General features: G+C 36.4%; 1 protein-coding gene across 6 annotated transcripts in view; it reads left to right on the forward strand.

Moving 5' to 3' along the window:
- The window catches only part of PREPL (prolyl endopeptidase like), a 57006-nt gene that overhangs the window by 16376 nt on the left and 16584 nt on the right, over positions 1 to 24046 (forward strand). For 5 of the 6 annotated variants that reach the window (XR_003794931.1, XM_029232178.1, XM_029232173.1 and 2 more), the window contains 6 exons: positions 11731 to 11853; positions 13094 to 13160; positions 13724 to 13930; positions 15137 to 15272; positions 20834 to 21050; positions 21675 to 21860. Coding sequence is in view for 5 of the 6 variants with exons in the window: in XM_029232173.1 (XP_029088006.1) it covers positions 11731 to 11853; positions 13094 to 13160; positions 13724 to 13930; positions 15137 to 15272; positions 20834 to 21050; positions 21675 to 21860 (936 nt within the window). In the remaining variant the exon portion in view is untranslated. The remainder of the gene's footprint in view (positions 1 to 11730; positions 11854 to 13093; positions 13161 to 13723; positions 13931 to 15136; positions 15273 to 20833; positions 21051 to 21674; positions 21861 to 24046) is intronic. The other variant, XM_029232174.1, reaches the window with a different exon arrangement.

Raw genomic sequence — 24046 nt, forward strand, 5'->3', positions numbered from 1 at the left:
CAGTGCATGGGCTTCTCATTGTGGTGGCTTCTCTTATTGCAGAGCACGGGCTCTAGGCACGCGGGCTTCAGTAGTTGCAGCACGTGAGCTCAGTAGTCGCGGCACGCACGCTTCGTAGTTGTGGCACGTGGGCTCAGTAGTTGTGGCTCATAAGCTGTAGGGCACCTGGGCTTCAGTAGTTGTGGAGCGTGGGCTCTAGAGCTCAGGCTCCATAGTTGTGGCGAACAGGCTTAGTTGCTCCACAGCATGTGGGATCTTCCCAGACCAGGGATCGAACCCATGCCCCCTGCATTGACAGGAAGATTCTTCGTGGCGCCACCAGGGAAGTCCCAAACGATAAGTTTGTTTTCTAAGTCTGTGAGTCTGTTTCAGTTTGGAAATAAGTTCATTTGTATCATTTTTTTAAGATTCCGCATATAAGCGATGTCGTATGATATTTGCCTTTCTCTGTCTGACTTCACTTAGTATGATAATCTCTGGGTCCATCCATGTTGCTACAAATGGCACTATTTCATTCTTTTTAATGGCTGAATAATATTCCAATGTATACATGTACCACATCTTCTTTATCCATTCCTCTGTCGATGGGCATTAAGGTTGCTTCCATTCTTGGCTATTGTAAACAGCACTGCAATGAACATTGGGGTGCATGCATCCTTTCAAACCATGGTTTTCTCCAGATATATGCCCAGGAGTGGGATTGCTTGATCATATGGTAGCTCTATTTTTAGTTTTTTTAAGGAACCTCCATATTGTTCTCCATTGTGGCTGTACCAATTTACATTCCCACCAACAGTGTAGGAGGGTTCCCTTTTCTTCACACTCTCTCCAGCATTTATTGTTTGTAGACTTTTTTTTTTTTTTTTTTTTTTTTTTACGGTACGCAGGCCTCTCAGTGTTGTGGCTTCTCCCATTGCGGAGCACAGGCTCCGGACACGCAGGCTCAGCGGCCATGGCTCATGGGCCTAGCCGCTCCGCAGCATGTGGGATCTTCCCGGACCGGGACATGAACCCATGTCCCCTGCATCGGCAGGCGGACTCTCAACCACTGCGCCACTAGGGAAGCCCTGTAGACTTTTGATGATGACCATTCTGACTGGTGTGAGGTGATATCTCACTGTAGTTTTGGTGTGCATTTCTCTAATAATTAGTGATGCTGAGCATCTTTTCATGTGCCTCTTGGCCACCTGTATGTCTTTGGAGAAATGTCTATTTAGGTCTTCTGCCCATTTTTTGATTGGGTTGTTTGTTTTTTTGATATTGAGCCACATGAGCTGTTTGTAAGTTTGGAGATTAATCCCTTGTTGATCGCATCTTTGCAAATATTTTCTCCCATTCTGTGGGTTGTCTTTTCGTTTTGTTTATGGTTTCCTTTGCTGTGCAAAAGCTTTTGAGTTTAATTAGGTCCCATTTGTTTATTTTTGTTTTTATTTCCATTACTCTAGGAGATGGATTGAAAAAGATATTGCTGCAATTTATGTCAAAGGGTGTTCTGCCTATGTTTTCCTCTAAGAGTTTTAAAGTATCTGCTGTTACATTTAGGTCTTTAATCCATTTTGAGTTTATTATTATGTATGGTGTTAAAGAATGTTCTAATTTCATTCTTTTACATGTAGCTGTCCAGTTTTCCCAGCACTATTTATTGAAGAGACTGTCTTTTCTCCATTGTGTAGTCTTTCCTCCTTTGTCGTAGATTAGTTGACCATAGGTGTGTGGGTTTATCTCTGGGCTTTCTATCCTGTTCCATTGATCTATATTTCTGTTTTTGTGCCAGTACCATACTGTCTTGATTACTGTAGCTTTGCAGTATAATTTGAAGTCAGGAAGCCTGATTCCTCCAGCTCTGTTTTTCTTTCTCAAGATTGCTTTGGCTATTCAGGGTCTTTTGTGTCTCCATACAAATTTTAAAATTTTTTGTTCTAGTTCTGTGCAAAATACCGTTGGTAATTTGATAGGGATTGCATTGAATCTGTAGATTGCCTTGGTAGTATAGTCATTTTGACAGTATTGATTCTTACAATCTAAGAACATGGTGTGTCTTTCCATCTGTGTCATCTTCGATTTCTTTCACCAGTGTCCTATAGTTACGTGGTTATAGGTCTTTTGTCTCCTTAGGTAGGTTTATTCCTAGATATTTTATTATTTTTGATGCAAGAGTAAATGGGATTGTTTCTTTAATTTCTCTTTCTGATCTTTTGTTGTTACTGCATAGAAATGCAATAGATTTCTAGGTATTAATTTTGTATCCTGCAACTTTACTGAATTCATTGATGAGCTCTAGTAGTTTTCTGGTAGCTTATTCAGAATTTTCTATGGATAGCATCATGTCATCTGCAACAGTGACAGTTTTACTTCTTCTTTTCTGATTTGGATTCCTTGTATTTCTTTTTCTTCTCTGATTGCCATGCCTAGGACTTCCAAAACTATGTTGAATGAAAGTGACAAGAGTGGACATCTTTGTCTTGTTCCTGATCTTAGAAGAAATACTTTCAGCTTTTCACCACTGAGTTTGATATTAGCTATAGTTTTGACATATATGGCCTTTATTATGTTGAAGTATGTTCTCTCTATACCCACTTTCTGGAGACTTATCATCATAAATGGGTGTTGAATTTTGTCAAAAGCTTTTTCTATTGAGATGATCATATGGTTTTTATTCTTTAATTTGTTGATATGGTGTGTCATACTGATTGTTTTGTGGATATTGAAAAATCCTTGCATCCCTGGGATAAACCCCACTTTTTCATGGTGTATGATCCTTTTAATATATCGTTGGATTCAGTTTGCAAATATTTTGTTGAAGATTTTAGCATCTATCTTCATCAGTGATACTGGCCTGTAATTTTCTTTTTTTGTGGTATCTTTGTCTGATTTTGGTATTAGGGTGATGGTGGCCTCATAGAATGAGTTTGAGAGTGTTCCTTCCTCTGCAGTTTTTTGGAAGAGTTTCAGAAGGATAGGTGTTAACTCTTCTCTAAATGTTTGATAGAATTCACCTGTGAAGCCATCTGGTCCTGGACTTTTGTTAGCTGGGAGTTTTTTAATCACAGATTTCAATTTCACTACTTGTGATTGGTCTGTTCATATTTTCCATTCTTCCTGGGTCATTCTTGGGAGATTGTACCTTTCTAAGAATTTGTCCCATTTCTTCTAGGTTGTCCATTTTATTGGCATAGAGTTGCTTGTAGTAGTCTCTTATGATCCCTTGTATTTCTGTGGTGTCCGTTGTAACTTCTCCTTTTTCATTTCTAATTTTATTGATTTGAGCCCTCTACCTTTCTTTCTTGAGGAGTCTGGTTAAAGGTTTATCAATTTTGTTTATCTTTTCATAGAACCAGCTTTTAGTTTCATTGATCTTTTCTGTTGTTTTCTTTGTCTCTATTTCATTTATTCTCTGATCTTTATGATTTCTTTTACTAACTTTGAGTTTTGTTTGTTCTTCTTTCTCTATTTGCTTTAGGTGTGAGGTTAGGTTGTTTATTTGAGATTTTCTTGTTTCCTGAGGTAAGAAGATTCAACTTCTCTCTTAAGACTGCTTTTGTTGCGTCCCATAGGTTTTGGATTGGCATGCTTTTGTTTTTATTTGTCTCTAGGTATTTTTTGATTTCCTCTTTGATTTCTTCAGTGATCCATTAGTTGTTTAGTAGCATATTGTTTAGTCTCCACGTATTTGTGTTTTTTACAGTTTTTTGTTTTGTTTTGTTTTACAGTTTTCTTTTCCTAGCATTGTAGTTGGAAAAGATTCTTGGTACAATTTCAGTTTTCTTAAATTACCAAGGCTCACTTTGTGGCCCACCGTGTGATCAGTCCTGGAGAGTGTTCCATGGGTACTGGAGAAGAATGTGTATTCTGCTGCTTTTGGATGGAATGCTCTGTAAATATCAATTAAGTTCATCTGGTCTAATGTGTCATTTAAGTCCTGTGTTTCCTTATTGATTTTCTGTCTGGATCATCTGTCCATTGATGAAAGTGGGGTGTTAAAGTCCCCCACTATTGTGTTACTGTTGATTTCCTCTTTTACAGCTGTTAGCAGTTGCCTTATTTATTGAGGTGCTCCTATGTTGGGTGCATGTATATTTATAATTGGTATATCTTTTTCTTGGATTGATCCCTTGATCATTATGTAGTATCCTTCCTTGTCTCTTGTAACATTCTTTATTTTAAAGTCTATTTAGTCTGATATGAGTATTGCTACTCCAGCATTCTTTTATTTCCATTTGCATGGGATAGCTTTTTCCATCCCCTCACTTTCAGTCTGTATGTGTCCCTAGATCTGAAGTGGATCTCTTGTAGACAACATATATATGGGTCTTATTCTTGTATCCATTTAGCCAGTCTTTGTCTTTTGTTGGATCATTTAATCCATTTACATTTAAAGTAATTATCGACATGTATGTTCTTATTGCCATTTTGTTAATTGTTTTGGATTTGTTTTTGTAGGTCTTTTTTCGACCCTTCCTCTTTTGTTCTCTTGTGATTTGATGACTAACTTTACTGTTGTGTTTGGATTCCTTTTTCTTTTTTGTGGTGTATCTATTGTAGATTTTCGGTTTGCAGTTACCATGAGGTTTTGATATAGCAGTCTATATGTAAACAAGATTGTTTTAAGTTGCTGGTCTTTTAATTTCAAATCCATTTCCAATATCCTGCATTTGTACTCTCCTCACGATTGCTGGTTTTGATATCATATTTGTATGTGGATCATTTCCTACCTTTATGTTTGCCTTTACCAGTGAGCTTTTCCATTCTTAATTTTCTTGTTTCTAGTTGTAACCTTTTCTTTTCCACCTTGAGAAGTTCCTTTAGCATTTGTTGCAAAGCTGGTCTGGTGGTGCCAAATTCTCTTAGCTTTTGCTTGTCTATAAAGCTTTTGATTTCTCCATTGAATCTGAATGAGAGCCTTGCTGATTAGAGCATTCTTGGTTGTAGGTTCTTCCCTTTCATCACTTTAAATATATCCTCCACTCCCTTCTGGCTTCAGAGTGTCTGCTAAGAAATCAGCTGATAACCTTATGAGAATTCTCTTGTATGTTATTTGTTGCTCTTCCCTGTTGCTTTTATTATTTTTTCTTTGTCTTTAATTTTTGTCAGTCTGATTACTATGTGTCTCGGCATGTTCCTCCTTCGGTTTATCTTGCCTGGGACTCTCTGTGCTTCTTGGACTTGAGTGACTGTTTCCTTTCCCACGTTAGGGAAGTTTTCAGCTATTATCTCTTCAGATATTTTCTCAGGTCCCTTCTCTCTGTCTTGTTCTTCTGGGATCCCTATAATGTGAATGTTGGTGCCTTTAATGTTGTCCCAGAGGTCTCTTAGACTGTCCTCATTCCTTTTCATTCTTTTTTCTTTATTCTGTTCCATAGCAGTGATTTCTACCATTCTATCTTCCAGCTCACTTATCTGTTCTTCTGCCTCAGTTACTCTGCAATTGATTCCTTCAAGTGTATTTTTCATTTCAGTTATTTTATTGTTCATCTCTGTTTGTTTGTTCTTTAGTTCTTCTCTGTCTTTGTTAAACATTTCTTGTATATTCTGAGTCTGTGCCTTTTCCAAGATCTTGGATCATCTTTACTATCATTACTCTGAACTCTTTTTCAGGTAGATTGCCTATCTCCACTTCACTTAGATGTTCTTCTGCGGTTTTATCTTGTTCCTTCATTTGGGACATATTCCTCTGCCATCTCATTTTGTCTAACTTTCTGTGATTATGGTTTCTGTTCCACAGGCTACAGGATTGTAGTTTTTCTTGTTTCTGCTGTCTGCCTGCTTGTGGATGAGCCTAAGAGGCTTGTCCAGCCTTCCTGGTGGGAAGGACTGGTTCCTGCCCATTGGTGGGTGGGGCTGGGTCTTGTCCCTCTGGTGGGCAGGGCCATGTCAAGGGGTGTGTTTAGCAGGAAGCTCTGTGCTCAGAAACACTTTAAGCAGCCTGTCTGCTGATGTGTTCCTGCCCTGTTGGTTGTTTGGCCTGACATATCCCAGCACTGGAGCCTACAGGCTGTTGGGTGAGGCCAGGTCTTGGTGAGAAAATTGCAGCCACCAGTAGGGCTCACGCCAATGAGTACTCCCCAGAACTACTGCTGCCAGTGTCTTTGTCCCCACAGTGAGCCACAGCCACCCCCTGCCTCCACAGAAGACCCTCCAATACCAGCCAGTAGGTCTGGCCCAGGCTCTTTTGAGGTCATTTATTTTTTCCCTTGGCCCTGGTGCACATGAGACTTTGTGTGCACCCTCCAAGAGCGCAGTGTCTGTTTCCCCTAGTCCTGTGGAATTCCTGCTATCAAAACCTGCTGGCCTTCAAAACCAGATTCTCTGGGGGTCCTCCTCCCTTTGCCAGATGCCCAGGCTGGTGAACCTGATGTGGGGCTCAGAACTTTTGCCCCTGTGGGAGAACTTTTGTGGTACGATTATTTTCCAGTTTGTGGGTCATCTACCCAACGGGTATGATATTTGATTTATCAGGATTGCCCCCCTCCTACCATCTCGTTGTGGCTTCTTTGTCTTTGGATGTAGAATATCTTTTTTTTGGTAGGTTCCAGGAATTTTTTGCCAGTGTTGTTCAGCAGTTGTGATTTGGGTGTTTTCATAAGAAGAGGTGAGCTCACATCTTTCTACTCTGCCATCTTGTCTCTCCCTCCCCCATAATATCTCTGGCCATCGGTGACCTTGACAAGAGCAGTCAGTGGAATGAGAAGGGCAAAAATCTTACTGGGCTCAAGGAGACAAATTAGAAGCAGGGAGCATTGGAAACAATTAGTTTCCTTCATTTAACAGTCACTTTTTGAATAAGAAAATAAGCAGCAAATATAACTAGATATTTTAAATGAATATAATTAAGAGCCTTGAAAAGAGTTTCATAGATGATTAGTATGGTTTTGTGTAAAAAAAGATCATTTATTAAGTCAAGGAAGTTCCTTTCTTCCTAATTTAAGGTTTTTATCATTTTTTAAGTGCATTATTTTCTGTTTTTTTCTGCATTAATGGAAATGGGCCTAAGATTTATTTCCTTTATTTGTGATCGATGGATTTTTCTAACGTTGAACCATCCTTTTATTCTTAAGGTAAATCCTACTTGGTCACATAGGATTTTGTTGTTACTATTATTGTTTTTATTTTGTGCTTTTTAAAAATACATTGATTTATGAATTTTAGAGTTTTTTCAATCCATATTTTACAGTAAGATTGGTTTTTAATTGTCTAATGTTGTCACTGTCTAGTTTTAGTGTCCGGGTTATATTAGCGTGATAAAATAAGTTGAGTAGTTTTAAATAGTTGGCATTTTTTTTCTTAAATAGTTGACATATGAGATTATCTTTTCCTTGAGGATTAGAGAAAGCTACCTTTGAAAGTATCTGGGTTTTGTGTCTCTTTTAAGAAGGGAACACTTAGTTATCAATTTCTTTGATATTTATTAGCTTATACAGCTTTTCTTTTTTTTTAGTTGGTTTTGGTAATTTATTTTCTGCAGTATTATCCATTCTATCATGTTTTCAAATATATTAGCATAAAGAATGTTATTTTAAGTTTTAATAATCTTTACTATATCTGTAATTACGCCATTTTTTTCACTCGTAATGGTTTATCATTTTTTTTAATCAGTTTTGCTATACATGTCTTTCTTAGTACTTTTTTTTTTTTTTTTTTTTTTTTGCGATACACGGGCCTCTCACTGTTGTGGCCTCTCCTGTTGCGGAGCACAGGCTCCGGACGCACAGGCTCAGCGGCCATGGCTCACAGGCCCAGCTGCTCCGCGGCATGTGGGATCCTCCCGGTCCGGGGCACGAACCCACGTCCCCTGCATCAGCAGGCAGACTCTTCAACCACTGCGCCACCAGGGAAGCCCCTTAGTACATTTTTTAAAAGAACCAACTTTTTAATTTTGTTGGTCTTCTCGTTAGTTACTGTATCAACTTAATTGAAACAAATTAATTTTATTTCCTTTCTTCTAGTTCCTTTAGGTTTACTCTTCTCTTTTTCTGTCTTAAATTGAAATGTTTCATACTAACATTATTTCAGGAAGACACATAATCTCAGCTTGTCCCATTATTAATGGTGCTAAGCTTGACAATTTCAGTTAAGGTGATAACTGCTAGTTCTCTCCATTGTTAACGGGCCATTATTCCCTTTGCAGTTACTAAGTAGACTTAAGGTAATCGTGCAAATATTTTATTACCTGACATCATTTCATCTAATGAGTTTAATAACCAAGGATGATCTTTACCCTAATCATTTGTTTCACTGGGGGTTGCTGATGATTTTCTATTTCTGTTATTCTTTCTACATTTATTAGGTGGTAGTATTCTGTTAAGAAGAGTTTCCCCCTTTTTTTGTACCCTCTTTTTATTTTAGTTAGGTGTGTGTTTTGTTTTTTGCTTCTTTTTAAATTGTTGTTTTTATTTTTTTCAGTTTATTATAATCAATTACAGCCATTATTGTTTTTGATGCTCAAACTGTCCCAAATGTGGCTAGTAGGAACCCCTTTAAACTGGCCTTTGTGTTCTTTTGACACATCTCCATGAACCTTTGAACACTTCTTGCTTTCTGACACAAAATGACCTAAGCCTACGTTTTACTCTCCCTGCCCCAGACTTGGAATGAGCCTTTAATTAATAGCACCATCTTGACTAAAAGCTGCCCACTGTTCTTCTATTGTGCTATTTTCTGTTTTTAGAGTTCATTATTATTTGCTGTAATAAAGTTTACAGAGACTTTCCTGGCAGTCCAGTGGTTGACTCCACGCCTCCACTGTAGGGGGCACAGGTTTGATCCCTGGTTGGGGAACTAAGATCCTGCATGCCACGTAGTGTAGCCAAAAAATAAATTAATAAAATGTGAAGTTTACATATTCCATTCTCTTGTCTTATGAGTTTCTGTTGTAAAATGGTTTTGTGGTGGGCCACCCAGAAGGTGGGAAGGAATGCTTCTTTTTTCCACTAATTGAGTGATACTGTACATGTAACTTTCTTAAAATTTAAAGCTCTCCTTACCTCAGCTCCTTTAGGTAGTATATTCCCTTAAAACCAATAGACTATTCATGTATTAAGACAGTGTTCCCCAATCTTTTTGGCACCAGGGACCAGTTTTGTGGAAGACAATTTTTGCGTGGATGGGGGATGGGGGGATGGTTCAGGTGCTAATGCGAGTGATGGGGAGCAGCAGATGAAGCTTTGCTCGCTCGCCTGTCGCTCACCTCCGGCTGTATGGCCCACTTCCTAGCAGGCCACAGACAGGTACCAGTTCGCAGCCCAGAGGTTGGGAACCCCTGCATTAAGATACTTGGCTAAAATGGATAGGTTTAGCTGCATACCCTGATGGTAATGCTAGCTGGCATTGAAATGAAAGCTTAAAACACCCAGTGGGTATTCTTGGTGACAGAACTTAAACCAAAACCAATTTGGAGTACTTTATGATTATTATATAAAATCTCAGTTTCCCTGGAAGTAATTCCTTTTGAGGAATTACTTACAAAACTCTCGAATTCTACTTCCATTTTATTAAGGCAGTTAAAAATCCTATTGCTTTCAGGGTTATTTTGGTTCACGTAAGCTCAGTTTATTTGGATTTGTGACACAGAAAAAGGTTAATCAAGAGTGTAAAATAAGTTTAGGAGGATAGATATTGGGCCCAGCCCTGTTGCCTTAGCCTGGCATTGGCCATGGCTCTCAATAAGAATGGGTGTTTAAAAGTGGCAGAGCCGGGCTTCCCTGGTGGCGCAGTGGTTGAGAGTCCGCCTGCCAATGCAGGGGACACGGGTTCGTGCCCTGGTCCGGGAAGATCCCATATGCCGCGGAGCGGCTAGGCCCATGAGCCATGGCCGCTGAGCCTGCGTGTCCGGAGCCTGTGCTCCGCAACGGGAGAGGCCACAACGGTGAGAGGCCCACGTATCACAGAGCCCAGCTCCTCACCTACAATGTGCTAGGAGCTGCAAGGTAGTAGAAAGAGATACTCTCTTCATAGCCATCCTGACTGTACTTCAAAAGTTCTAATAGGAATTAACAGAATAGATAAGCATATATCTGGATATGAAAAGGTAGCTTCTACCACTAAGTTACAGTTTCAAGATAGATTTCTAGCGATCTTCTGATTTGTGCCTTGGTTGATAATAGGAAATTATTGGTATAGATATTTGCCTCACTAAAGATTAACACTAGATTTTGTAGAAATACTAAAAAAAAAAAAATGAGCCTTTAGAATTTGAATTTCAAATCATTAATCATATTAATTTTATTATTGAAGTAGAGACTTCAATTGAAGTAGAGACTGAATGATTTAGACTATTGTAATAGCCATTGTTGGTAATGTGAATCTAGTCCAAATCATAAAGCATCTCAAAAACTCTAAAAAACTTTGTGAATGATTATTTTTTCATTTAATTTGCTCTGGTGATTTTTCTGTTTTATTCTTGTGTTTAATTTTAGACTGTGTAAACTCCTTGTGATATAAACTGTATTTATAGCTTACATTCTCTACACTGTTGGTAACGTATCATGGATACCCTTGTGCAATAAATATTTACCAGCTGTTGCAGGTCCTAACCAAAGGCTTAGTGCTGTTTCTGGCACAAATCACTACAGTTGTCATCTTTGGCAGAAAGCTGACATTTAAAACCTTGGCTAGAATTATTTTCCTTAAGCAAGGGAAACCTGTGGAGTGTTGAATTATTCAACCCTTTATTTATTTATTTTTCTTCTTTTTGCGGTACGCGGGCCTCTCACTGTTGTGGCCTCTCCCGTTGCGGAGCACAGGCTCCGGACGCGCAGGCTCGGCAGCCATGGCTCACGAGCTTAGCACTCCGCGGCATGTGGGATCTTCCCGGACCGGGGCACGAACCCGTGTCCCCTGCATTGGCAGGTGGACTCTCAACCACTGTGCCACCAGGGAAGCCCCTCAACCCTTTTTTTAATTTGACAACTAAGGTTTTGCCTTATCCAAATTTTAATAATTCATATGATATTTATATGCTCACCAGAGATCAACTTACTTAAGCTGTTAGCTTATTAGATACTCCTAATAAGACACTGAGTGCTTTATTTTAGCTTTCAGCTATATCTCTACTTGTTAATTTTCCATTATTTTTCCTTTTTGAAGATGAGTATATATATATTTTTTAACCTCAAAGAGAAGCTCTGTTTTATAAAGCATTAATTTGCCTTTTGAGCTAAGAAACAGTTATATGCGGAGGATTCCTTATCTCCATGAGAAGAAAAATTATGGCTAATGAAGATATAAAGTATGAAAAACTTTTTATCATAACTCTTGCTGTGAATAAAGTAATAGTGAACATTTATTAATAATGGTAATGTCTTCCTCTCCCTTTGACATTTTCCCCTTTTTAGGAGGTATTTCAGTACTTTATAAAACTCAGTAGACTTTTACTTCTCACACCTGGCTATTAAATATGTAAATGTTCATAGGATTTCCTTTACTGCTTTCTCATAATATTTCTGAAGACTTTCCAGCGCTTCTTAGTACTACTGCATCTTAAGGACTTAGCCATTTGAATTAATAGTATAGTCATCAAGTATCCACCTTACTTGTTTACATTTTTAAATGAAAAAGAGGAAATAATTTATTGAGCTTATGAAACATTTAAGATCTGTGAAATGCATATTATTTCATAGGTATAGACCTAACGTTGTAGTACTTGAATGAAAAGGAAATAAGAATTACCTTTAAAAAGCAAAGGTTTTCTCCCTAGTTGAAATATTATGATCATACTGATAAAACTTTTTCCAGGAATTTTTGCCTATTAAACAAGAAAACAAAAAATCCCTCTCAGAAAACATGGATGCATTTGAAAAAGTGAGAACAAAATTAGAAACACAGCCACAAGAAGAATACGAAATCATCAATGCAGAGGTAGGATATCATATCTTTTTTTTTAAATCTGATATTACCAGTCAGGATACAAATAAAATACCTTGTGATTTATAAACATAATCCCACATCAAAATTAGACTGCTTTTGGCCTTTAAAATATGCTGAAAAACTTAACAAAGAGTAAGCTGAGTATGGTCCTTCAAATAAATTATAAAGATCAAAGCCAAGATGAATTTCCAAGCATATAATGTTAATTCTGGTTTTTGGAAAAAAACAATTCTGTTTTTAAATTTTTTAAATACTCCCAAGGAGAAGTTCAAATGAAACTAACTCATAATGTTTTATTACTTGAAAATTATTTGATTGTTCTATCTGTACTTTTTTTAATAAAAGAAAATTCACTTTAAATAGTACAATACCATGAAATCCAAGTATTTGCTTGACTGTTTTGTGGTTACCACAGTCATAAATATTCAGTTGAAACAGATTGAACATGCATGTTGAAAATTTTTCGGTAAGATTGGAAAACAGAACCACAGCTTATGAATGAAAATTACATACGTACTAGAATGGAAATAGCAATAGGTTAAGGATGAGGAATTCCAGATTCAAATTATGCCACTAACTAGCAAGTAGTAATTGTCTTAAGCTACCTGAAATCATATCAGTCAGTTGCATTTAATATGTAGGAATTAGACAAGAGCATGATTCATATATTGGTAATAGTCTTTCAATCTTAAATTGTCTCTGTCACCCTCACAGAGGGTGAGATGCTTTGTGTAAAATCAGATCAAACCGTGGACAATTGGCAGTGACAGCATATTTTAAAGGAAAGACTCTCAGAAAGTAATTGACTGGGTTTTCAGACTAGTCTAAGTCACAGTTTCCACATCTGCATCATTTTGGATTATCTTAAAGATGCCACTTGATCTCTGTTAATTGTCAAATGTTCCAGAAGTAAAGCTAAAGTGGTTTGTACAGTCATAACTGACGTAGGTTTCGTTAATGCCTTCTCTTTGTTGCCTCTTACATTTATGTATTAAAACTCCTCCAGTGATTGATTGTAAACATATGAAAACCATATCTTAATCACTATATTGTAAAAAGTGATTCATTTTGTATTTTTTATATGTTCGTTCATAGACTGCAACACGTTTGCTTATAAAAGATCTCATTTCTTCATCTTGACTAGTCAGATCACTAAACAATTACTTAAATTGTTTTTAAATTATTGAATAAATTGTAATTAAATAAACCATTTGTTTCTTTTCATTGTCAGATTAAACATGGTGGTTTTGTTTATTATCAAGAGGGCTGCTGTTTGGTTCGTTCCAAAGATGAAGAAGGTACAAAACAGTTTTTCCTTTTAAGAAATATCTGATTTTTCAGGTTTCACATTTTTCATTGGAAATTTGGTATTGATTTTTCAAAGGTATAGAAAATATCTGTTTTTTTCTCTTTTTTTAAATGAGTAGTTTTTTAATTTCTGGGTTTGCCTAAGATATAATTAACAGCTACATTCAGAAGCTTTGGCAGAGGAATGGAGGTGGGAACCAGCATTTTTTGAGCATCTACCAAATCCTGGATACTGTGCTAGGCACTATATAGACTATTCAGGGTCACTTAACGTTTTCTTACTTTTCTAGGTTCTATATGGTCTACAAATATTAGACTATAACTATCAAGTAAGATCACATAGGTTGATGCATTGAATAATATTGAATAGCGTAGGGTAGTATTAAATACTAATGCCATTTTCTGTACACATCAAACTGCTGTCAGTGTTCAAAGATGCCAAAACGTAGCCTCTTACAGAAGCGGAATGCTAGTTTAAAACATTGAAATACCGTTTAAAATTTTTTGAAGTATATTTTGTGGAATTATCTCCTTTATCCTTTTCTTTATGCAGCAGACAATGATAATTATGAAGTTTTGTTCAATTTGGAGGAACTTAAATTAGAGCAACCCTTCATTGATTGTATCAGAGTTGCTCCTGATGAAAAATATGTAGCTGCCAAGATAAGAACTGAAGATTCTGAAGCATCTACCTGTGTAGTTGTGAAGCTCAGTGATCAACCTGTAATGGAAGCTTCTTTCCCAAATGTGTCCAGTTTTGGTAAGCCACCAACCAAAACAGTCTTCTACATTGAAAAGGCAACAGTAAAGAGGATTGTCCACACTTTGCAAACATTTTTACTTGCTCACGTGAGTGAATGAGAGGATGAATGCCTGATCTGTTTATCCCTGTGGACTCTATACCTTCCTCTCTGCCTCTTATTCAGGAGACCTTCCCTTCTTTAGTTAAATATCCAAATTCATGTTCATATTTTTAAAAGTATTGTAATCGGAGCCCAGGTTGTACAGTATATGTTAATATATCAGTAATTCTTTGCTGTTATTTAGAGTACATTTTCACATAAATTGTCTCTTAATATTTTATTCAACTTTAAGCTTGGGTATGATTTTTTCATTTCACATCATCTTGTTAAGCCATTATAGCATATTGCCAGGGTCACTACCAAGGAACTCTGGAACACGATGAACTAACTTATTCAATAAAAGCTATGATATTTTTACCAATAGAACCAACTTTAAATTTTATCATTTATCACTGAGTGATATATATGTTTATACTTTATCCTCCCTTTTTATTTTCTGCCATAAATGTCCCCATTGTTTAATAACTAAATGCTTTTGCAGTGAATAGAAATTATACCATATCTAATTGATTCTAAGGCATACCTCTTGTACATTTTAACCTCTCTAAAATCAGAATACATACTATACAATAATGTCTTACAGTCACTGTCAGCCAGGTGGCAGTCATGATGTAATTGTGTGAAAACTTTCATTGACAGCCTCTGGTAAGATCTAGAAAACACCATATTTGGTAGTTTGAGATATCCTGTGGCTTGAAAACAGGCAGAAAACATTTAGGCATGAGAGAAAATGGTCCAAAATTTCCTCAGATTTAGAGGTTGTAGATCTAAACATAATTCATCTCCTGAAAGCAAATGTGACTTTACCAAAGTCTTTCTTAAATATTGAATATTCATCTCTTATTTAGAAACTTGAGTACCCTGAGACTAACAACTACTTGAAAACTTAGAATCGATGTAGTAGGATCTTATTCTCTGGAAATATCTCTGGCTTATAAATAACAGGGTTAGACATAGTCAAACCTATGTTAGATTTAGATTTCCAGGGATAAACTTGCACATCTCTTCTGTTTGGCACTCAAAATTAGAATGCACTGTGCCTTTTTTTTTTTTTTAACTGTAAATAGGTGGATATATATAATTCTCTAATTATTTTCTTTTAGAATGGGTAAAGGATGAAGAAGATGAAGATGTTTTATTCTACACCTTCCAGAGGAACCTTCGCTGTCATGATGTATATCGAGCCACTTTTGGTGATAACAGGCGTAATGAACGTTTTTACACAGAAAAAGACCCAAGGTACTAAAACAATGCAATTAAGTCTTTTTCTTCAGAATATTTCTCTAGTTATCTAAAGTGCTGCTCTTGGTTGACTTAAAACATTGATTTTGGCTGGAATCAGATATAATAAGGCTAAGAGGAGCATAAGCATTCTTTTATAAGTGGTTTAGATTCAAAATTGGAAATTAGTTACATTCAAACTTCAGAGTGAACACAAATATATCATTAGATTCAAATGCTGAGTCACTAACATTCTCTCTGTATTGACACGAGAGGAGTTGTTAATTAAACATTTAATATGGTTTCCATGCAGCAATTATGAATCTCTTGTAAGTCGTAACTAGAATAACCATGGTGCCAGTTACACAGAATTCACCATTTATTTCATATAGGTTACCTGAATTTTAAATTGCTTGCTTTGAACCATTATATACATTGGTCTTTAAATTTTACTTTCCCCAATACTTTGGTAATTCCTCTTTAAAGCTAATTCTTTTTGATTCAGGACTTATGCCTCATATTACCACTTAACCATGCTTGGGAGGAAATGATAATAAATTTATCTGGCAAAATCCCTTAACTCTTTTCCAAATGATTTATGATAAATTATTTCTTAAATAAATTTATGATAAATTATTTCTTAAATTTATGATAAATTATTTCTTAACACCAGGGTCCTGTCACCTCTTACAGTATAATTTGGACAATGTCTGAACAGATTTTGCAAGAGAGAAAAATTATCTTTAACACCAAATCTGTGACAGTAAAATTGATACCCAAAGCAAGAAAAGTAACCCTTCACTTAATAAAATCTCAGAGCTGACAAGGACCTTAAAGAAAATCTTATACAACACCTAGTTTATATAAAGAACTTGAGGCCTGGAGAAATTGTATTATTCCAACCCATAGAACTAACATTCTGGGTTCAGTAATGCTGTCATTGCTTTTTTCTGATGATGATTGTTTTAATGAGAATTTACTAGAACCAGCTATTCATACGATCCACTATTTTATGTGTCATTTGTCAAGGATATCTTTTGGAGATGACAGTTTAAGCTAGTAATTTATTACATTGTATCAATGACTTATGATTGTGAACCATTTCACATCTCATGAATAAAACTCAAAATTGACCCTGTGAGTCATACCCTTGAATAAGGTACTTAATTGCCATATGTTGTTACTATCCTAAGTTCTAAGATTGAGTTATACATACATTTAAGATTCTTGATTTTTGGCTTGTAGTATGCTTTTTCTACCCCAAAAAGAATTAACCATAATTAAGTATGTTTAAACCTAGTTTGGCATCTGATCTCTAAAGCACAGATTAGTTTGTCGATTCTGAATACAGTTGACCCTTGAACAACTGGGGGTTAGGAGCACTGACTCCCGTGTGGTTGAAAATCCACCTATAACTTTACGGTTGACCCTCTTTATCCACTGTTCCATATCTTTATCCCCTGTTCCATATCAGAGTATTCACTGTTTAGCCACTGTTTCATATCAGAGTATTCTCTTTAACCACTGTTCCATATCAGAGTATTCAACCAACCGCAGATGGTGTGGTGGTGTGATATGTATTTATTGAGAAAAATCTGTGTATAAGTGGACCCCACCAGTTCAAATCCATGTTGTTCAAGGGTCAACTGTACTTAACAGCCCTAATCCAAAGGGAAGGACCAAGAGGGAAAAGCAGCATACCAGTAGAGAAAATGTAATAAAGGTCTTCGTAGAACTTCTAAGACTGAGCTGTTTTTTTTACTGTGTTTGCTTTGATCCCCAGGTTTCAGTATTCGCTCTCACAAGTAAGGTTAGCCAAAATTACTTCTTTTTCTAGTTTCTTGAGGTGTGAAGTTCGTTTGAGATTTTTCTTTTTTCTTGATGTAAGTGTTTATTGCTATAAATGCCTCTGTTAGAACTGATTTTGCTGCATCTGTTAGGTTTTGGTGTGTGGTATTTCCATTTTCATTTACTTCAAGGTTTTTTTTTTTATTTCCATTTTGATTTCTTCTTTGACCCTTTGGTTGTTTAGGAGTGTATTGTTTAATTTCCATATATTTGTGAATTTTCCAGTTTTTTTCCTGTTAAGACTTATTTTGTGACCTAACACATAATCTATCCTGGAGAATGTTCCAGGTCCACTTGAGAAGAATGGTATTTTTATTTTTTTTGCTGTTGGACAGAATGTTCTGTATACGTCTGTTAGATCCATTTGTTCTAAAGTATAGTTCACGTCCCAGGTTTCCTTACTGATTTTCTGCCTGGATGATCTATCCATTGTTGAAAGTGGGCTACTAAAGTCCCCTACTATTATTGTGTTGTCTATTTTCCTTTCAGATCTGTTAATATTTGCTTAATATATTTGAGGGTTCTGATGTCGAGTGCATATATATTTATGCTTGTTATAAATCTTCTTGACGAATTGACACCTTTGTCATTATGTAGTGGCCTTCTTTATCTCTTGTTAGAGCTTTTGAGTTAAGGTCTATTTTGTCTGATACAAGCATAGCTACCCTTGCTCCCTCTTGGTTTCTACTTGTGTGGAATGTCTTTTTCTTTATTTTGACCCTATGTATGTCCATGAAACTGAAATGAATCTCTTACTATAGGCAGCATATAGTTAGTTCTTTTTTTATCTGCTTAGCCACTTCTTGCCTTTTGATTGGAGAATTTAATTCATTTACATTTAGAGTAATTTATAACAGCTAAAGACTTACTAATGCCATCTTTTTCATGTTTTCTAGCTGCTTTGGATCAATAGTTCCCAGTTCTTCCTTTCCTACTGTCTTCCTTAGTGGATTGATGATTTTCCATAGTGCTATATAGTTTGATTCCCTTCTCTTTATATTTTGTGTATCTACTGTAGGTTTTTGCTTGGTAGTTACCACAACTTTACTTCTCTTTCTAAGAAAACTGTTACTTACAGAGATGCTTGTGTTCTCACTTCCCTGTAACCACATGTCTGCCAGATAATTGACTGAGTAATTTATCTTTTGATTACCTGTGTCATCATTACACATAAATAAGTAGATAAAAGTAGCAAAAGAAGTGTTGAAAATAAAGAGCAAGATAGGGCAGGGGATTTGCCTTACAACAATATATTAAAACATGTGAAGGCACAACAGTTAAAACAATACAAATTGACAGACCAATAAAAGAGACCAGGATAACCCTAAAACAGACCCTAGAATGTGAATATTGAATATTTGGAGGAAAATAATTTTCATCACTTTGTACATTAGCATACATTACTAAAAGATTTAAAGGATCTATTGGTAAAAATAAAACCATCAAAAAAAGAAAAAACCCTAGGTGAAAATATATGTATTTCACTCAGCTTGGTTGAAATATTTCCAGAGCATAAAATCAATAGAAGAAATTACCAGGGGTAGTACCAATATTCTTGATTACCTAAAATATTAGACTCTTACGTCAGAAACTATTGTAAACAAAATCCATATGACACATATATGTGTGGGACTGATTCACTTTGTTATGAAGCAGAAACTAGCACACCATTGTAAGGCAATTATACTCCAATAAAGATGTAAAAAAAAAATCCATATGACAAAATGGGGGAAAGTATTTTCAACCAAAAGGACAAGTTAATGTCCTTAATTTATAAAGAGATGGTTATAGACCAATAATGTAAACTACATCACCAAGTTTAAAATGGACACACTGCAAAGAAATAAAATTGACAAACATGGTAATGTAATCCAGTACAAAAGGAATTTTACCAAAATGCTTATCTCTGGGGAGTGGAATTCAGGGTTATCGTCCTTCTTTATTATTTTCAGTATGAATTACTTTTGTAATAAGGAAACATGTAGGTAGAATATTTAAAGGCATCCAGTGTGTCAATATGAATTAGTGTAATGCTCTTGGGATAGTATTTATTATTGATTAAGAGTCATAAAAATACTTAATCATTAAAACAGTATTTCTGTTACTAAGAATTTATCCTAAGGAAATAACTATAAAAGTTGGGAAGAGGGACTTCCCTGGTGGTGCAGTGGTTAAGACTCTGCACTCCCAATGCAGGGGGCCCAGGTTTGTTCCCTGGTTGGGGAGCTAGGTCCCGCATGCATGCCGCAGATGGGAGTTCTCATGCCACAACTAAGGAGGCGGCAAGCCTCAGCTAAGGAGCCTGCCTGCTGCAGCTAGGGAACCCACTGGCTGCAACTAGGGAGCACACATGCCACAACTAAAGGAGCCAGTGAGCCACAACTAAGGAGCCCACCGGCCACAACTAAGAAGACCCAGCACAACCAAATTAATTAATCTATTTTTTAAGTTAGGGAGAGGGAAACTGTCTTCATGACATATTCCCTTTTATATTTATTACAATGAAACATTAAAATCTACATTTTTAAGAATTATGATAATTCAACTCGATAGAATATTAGGTAGCCATTAAAAATAATGATCACAGACTGTATAACTAATGTAGGGGAAGATGATAATATGTGTAAGAAGAAATGCAGGGACTTCCCTGGCAGTCCAGTGCTTAAGATTCTGCAGTTCCACTGCAGCAGGCGCAGGTTCTATCCCTGGTTGGAGAACTGAGACCCCATGTGCCGCGCAGTGCAGCCAATTAAAAAAAAAAAAAACCTAAATGCAGAAGCCAGAATTGCATCTATATTTTTTAAATAACTATATCTATTTAAAGACACGTATAGGACTTCCCTGGTGGCGCAGTGGTTGGGAGTCCGCCTGCCGATGCAGGGGACACGGGTTCGTGCCCCGGTCCGGGAGGATCCCATGTGCCGCAGAGCGGCTGGGCCCATGAGCCATGGCCACTGAGCCTGCGCATCCGGAGCCCGTGCTCCGCAACGGGAGAGGCCACAGCAGTGAGAGGCCCGCGTACCACAAAAAAAAAAAAAGACATGTATAAAATACAATTAAGCCTTAGAAGGAAAAATCGAAAAATTAAAATAGTTAATTTAAAAAATGTGTTAGGTTAGTGAGATTGTGAGGGTTTTTCTTCCTATTGTTTGTTTTGTTGTAAAAACTAGGAGAGTAGGAGAAAGGATATCCAACATGCACAGAGAAGAAAAACAAAGGAAACTCTGTGTCCCTTTTCTTCCCTACAGTTACATATCTCCTCTAGGAAGTTTATTTCCTCTTCTCAGGAAAAAGCCCTATAATCTATTAATGTGATTGAGAGTTAGATGATGTCTGTAGTTTACCTTGAAATGCATTTTTTAAAAAAAGATGGATTGATAGATACATAGATATGTGATAAAGACAGTATAACAAAATGTTAGCCATGATTGAATCTTAGTGATAGGTATATCGGTATTTACCTTACATTTCTTTCATCTTTACTGTATGTTTGAAAATTTTTTATAAAATGTTAGAGAAAAATTATTTTGAATGCCTTTGGGGAGGAAATGAGAAATATAATAGCCAGTTTTTATAAGCAGTATTCACTAAAGAGTTTTTATTTTCTATCTGCATTATAAATTAATATATATACTGAACACCAGTGAGATATTGTCATTAACAAGATAGCCTGCATTTGAAATTTATTGGGTTTTCGTATCTCTCTCTCCCTCTCTCTTTCTTCTGTGCAGCTTTTTTGTTTTCCTTTATCTTACAAAAGACAGTCGTTTTCTCACCATGAATATTATGAACAAGACCACTTCAGAGGTGTGGTTGATAGATGGCATGAGCCCTTGGGACCCACCAGTACTTATCCAGAAGCGAATACACGGGGTCCTTTACTACGTAGAACACAGAGATGATGAATTATACATTCTCACTAATGTTGGCGAGCCTACAGAATTCAAGGTAAATCCTGTATCCTCCTGGTCCCCATTTAGGCTCTTAGGGAGTGTTACACTAACATCAACATTTCTTGCTCTAAAAGTTTATTGTTTTGTAAGCTTTGGGTATTGTAAAAACTAATGCTATCTTCCTATGTAGAACCAATCCCCTTTCTCTTCCCTTAGAGCTAATACCTCTTCATATTTTAATTGTACCTAAAAAGGTTAGTAAATGAAAACATACTCTATCCTGAATATATTAGTTATCAAAGCCAAACTTAGTGGCTTAACAAACTTTTATAAGCTTATGATTTTGTGAGTGAGCAGTTTGGATTGATCTCAGGTAGTTCCTTTACTGGTTTTGGCTAGGCTCATTGATAGTTCCACAGTCAACTAGCTGTCAGTACTCTCACTCAAATGTCCATTGGTTGACCAGTCAGCTAAGCACTGGGCTATACCCACCCAGCAGGCTAGCCTGGGCTCATTCATACGGTGATGTTCACACTTCAGCCCTGATGCAGAGTTAGTTCCTTCAGCTCTTCATAAAACAGTGAAGACGAGTATGGTCTGGTTTTCAGTGGTTTCATTTCTGGATGCAGTAGTAATCATGTTCTGGTACCTAGATCTCTTCTAATTTTGTTCCACACAGCTAATGAGAACAGCAGCTGATACCCCTGCTATTATGAATTGGGATTTATTTTTCACAATGAAGAGAAATACCAAAGTTGTAGACCTGGACATGTTTAAGGATCACTGTGTTCTATTCCTGAAGCATAGCAATCTACTTTATGTTAATGTGATTGGTCTGGCTGACGATTCAGTTCGGTCTCTAAAGGTATGTTTAATTTTCGAAAGATAATACATTAGTCAAAATATATGTAGTTTATTAACAGAACATCAAATTTTGAATAATACCAATATACTTTTTCTTAAAAGGAAATTAATTTAAATGGAATTTAGCATATTGGGCCTTTATCAGGTTTAGGAGGTTTGTTTTAGAATTACTTAGAGGACCTTCCTTCTTGTGCACTTTTACTTAAAAATACTGTCTTATAGCATGAATTTCAGAGGTAAAGTGCCATTGTATTTCTCTTTCTACTTATCTCTGTATCACATATCTCTACAACTTTAGATATAGTAATAACTCAGGCCAACTTGGCAGCTAGTGCCTAACCACTGCCTCCTGTTCCCATCCCACACCCCCAGTGGGGGTAGTAGTCATACCCACTGTGTTTCTGCTACTATGTTTCTGCCACTGCATTCTCATATCTTCATCATCTCTTTGCCAATTTTATTGCTAAAACTGGTGAACGGTAACGTTATTGCCCAGTTTTAAAGCAGCATTAATATGTGACTTTAGATAGCATGCACTGAAGGGAAGAAGAGAGCCCTCTGTTTTGCTTCATACGGAGTTGTGTGACCAGCAAACAGACCACTTGTACCTCCCCATCTGTACTACTATCACAATTTTTGTTAAAATGCAATTCCAGTCAATTCACTGGATGTTTATCAAATTTCTGTGTGCAAAGTACTGTATTGGGTGCTCTGGAATGGAAAGATAGTAGGACAAAATATCAGGCCTTAAGGAGAATACAGTTTATCATGAGATTAGACTAGTACACAAAGATCAAGTATAAGATGGATTTAAATAAGTGGGATCAGAAACATAAAATGCGCTGTGAGGCCCAAAGGAAAGGAAGAGGGCCCAGGAAAGCTTTGAGGAGAAGTAGAATTTGAGATAAACCAAAGAGGATAGATAGGATTTTGATGGGTGGGGAAGGGAATGGTATTCTAGGCTGAGAAAGTCCATCAAATGAAGCTCTAAGCTGGAGAAGTTCAGAAAATATTCAGGAAACTGCTAATAATTCATTTTTATTGAAGCAGAATAAATTTCTAGGTGATGAAGCTATGATTTGACATTCTTTGACTGTCAAGGTGGTGAATTTATGCGTAAATTATGAAGAGGGGAACATGTGAAGTGTGCGGGCAGGGGAATAATTTAAGGAGTCAAGCTGTACTTCATGAGGTTATCGGGCAGCCGTGTTAGAGTACACCAAAGCACCAAGAGATAAGGGGCATAGAGGCTAGTTTTGAGATTGCTACAGTGGTATAAATAAGAAATAACTAGGGCCTAAATAAAACAACCAAAATTTTCCATCTACTTCATGAAATCAAATTATCAAATGTAATGTCTTGTGCCTTAGAAGGCTGTATAAATGTCCTAAAACAAAAATGGTGATTTTTTAACTCTAGCAATTTTGTTACTGCTTTCATCTACTGAATTCAAAAGTGTGTCTTTTCACTTGCTAATTGATACCAAATTCAGACATCTTCAATCCAGAAACTGGCAGAGCATCTGTTCTTATTGTAGTCTCTAGGAATAGGGATGGGAGAAAATATATAATTTCTAGCAATGCATTTATTATAACAAAATTCTTTCAGAATTAGGAATGTCATGAGACTTTGCTAAGATGTGATTTCTAAGTAAATATGGCCTTTTATATTTTTTGTATTTTTAAGATATGCCTCAGTTTCCATTGTTTTAACTTCCATTAATACAAACATCATGTCTTTCATTTATTCTGTATCCTCTATTTCTTTATTCCTTGACCTTTCCCAACCTGTAGTGCCTATTATGATATGAGTATGATGTTCTGAGTCATCATCACATGGAATCAAATACTATATTATATACCAGGTGCTAGTTAAAGAGAATTCTATAGATCAGAGCCTTTTTATGAACTGGATAACACTGATTAATATGCACAGACAGTGCTATATACAAAGGACATCTGTAAGCCATACTGTGAGTGGATTATAAAGTATTTCTGTATGTAACATCTCTGCCCAGTGCGCACTTGACTAAAAGAGCTTTATAAACTCAATCTCAGCAATAGAAAATGTGAAGCCCTTAATATATTGCCTCATATCCTTGGTCATCATGTCATCAGTATTTCCTGGTGATGTTTTTAGTTATGATATATTATTTGGTTATGATATTTAATTAAAGCAAATTAGGAA

This window comes from Monodon monoceros, unplaced genomic scaffold (genome assembly GCF_005190385.1).
Source record: "Monodon monoceros isolate NGI ecotype Baffin Bay Population unplaced genomic scaffold, NGI_Narwhal_1 Super_Scaffold_19, whole genome shotgun sequence".
NCBI classification, from domain to species: domain Eukaryota; kingdom Metazoa; phylum Chordata; class Mammalia; order Artiodactyla; family Monodontidae; genus Monodon; species Monodon monoceros.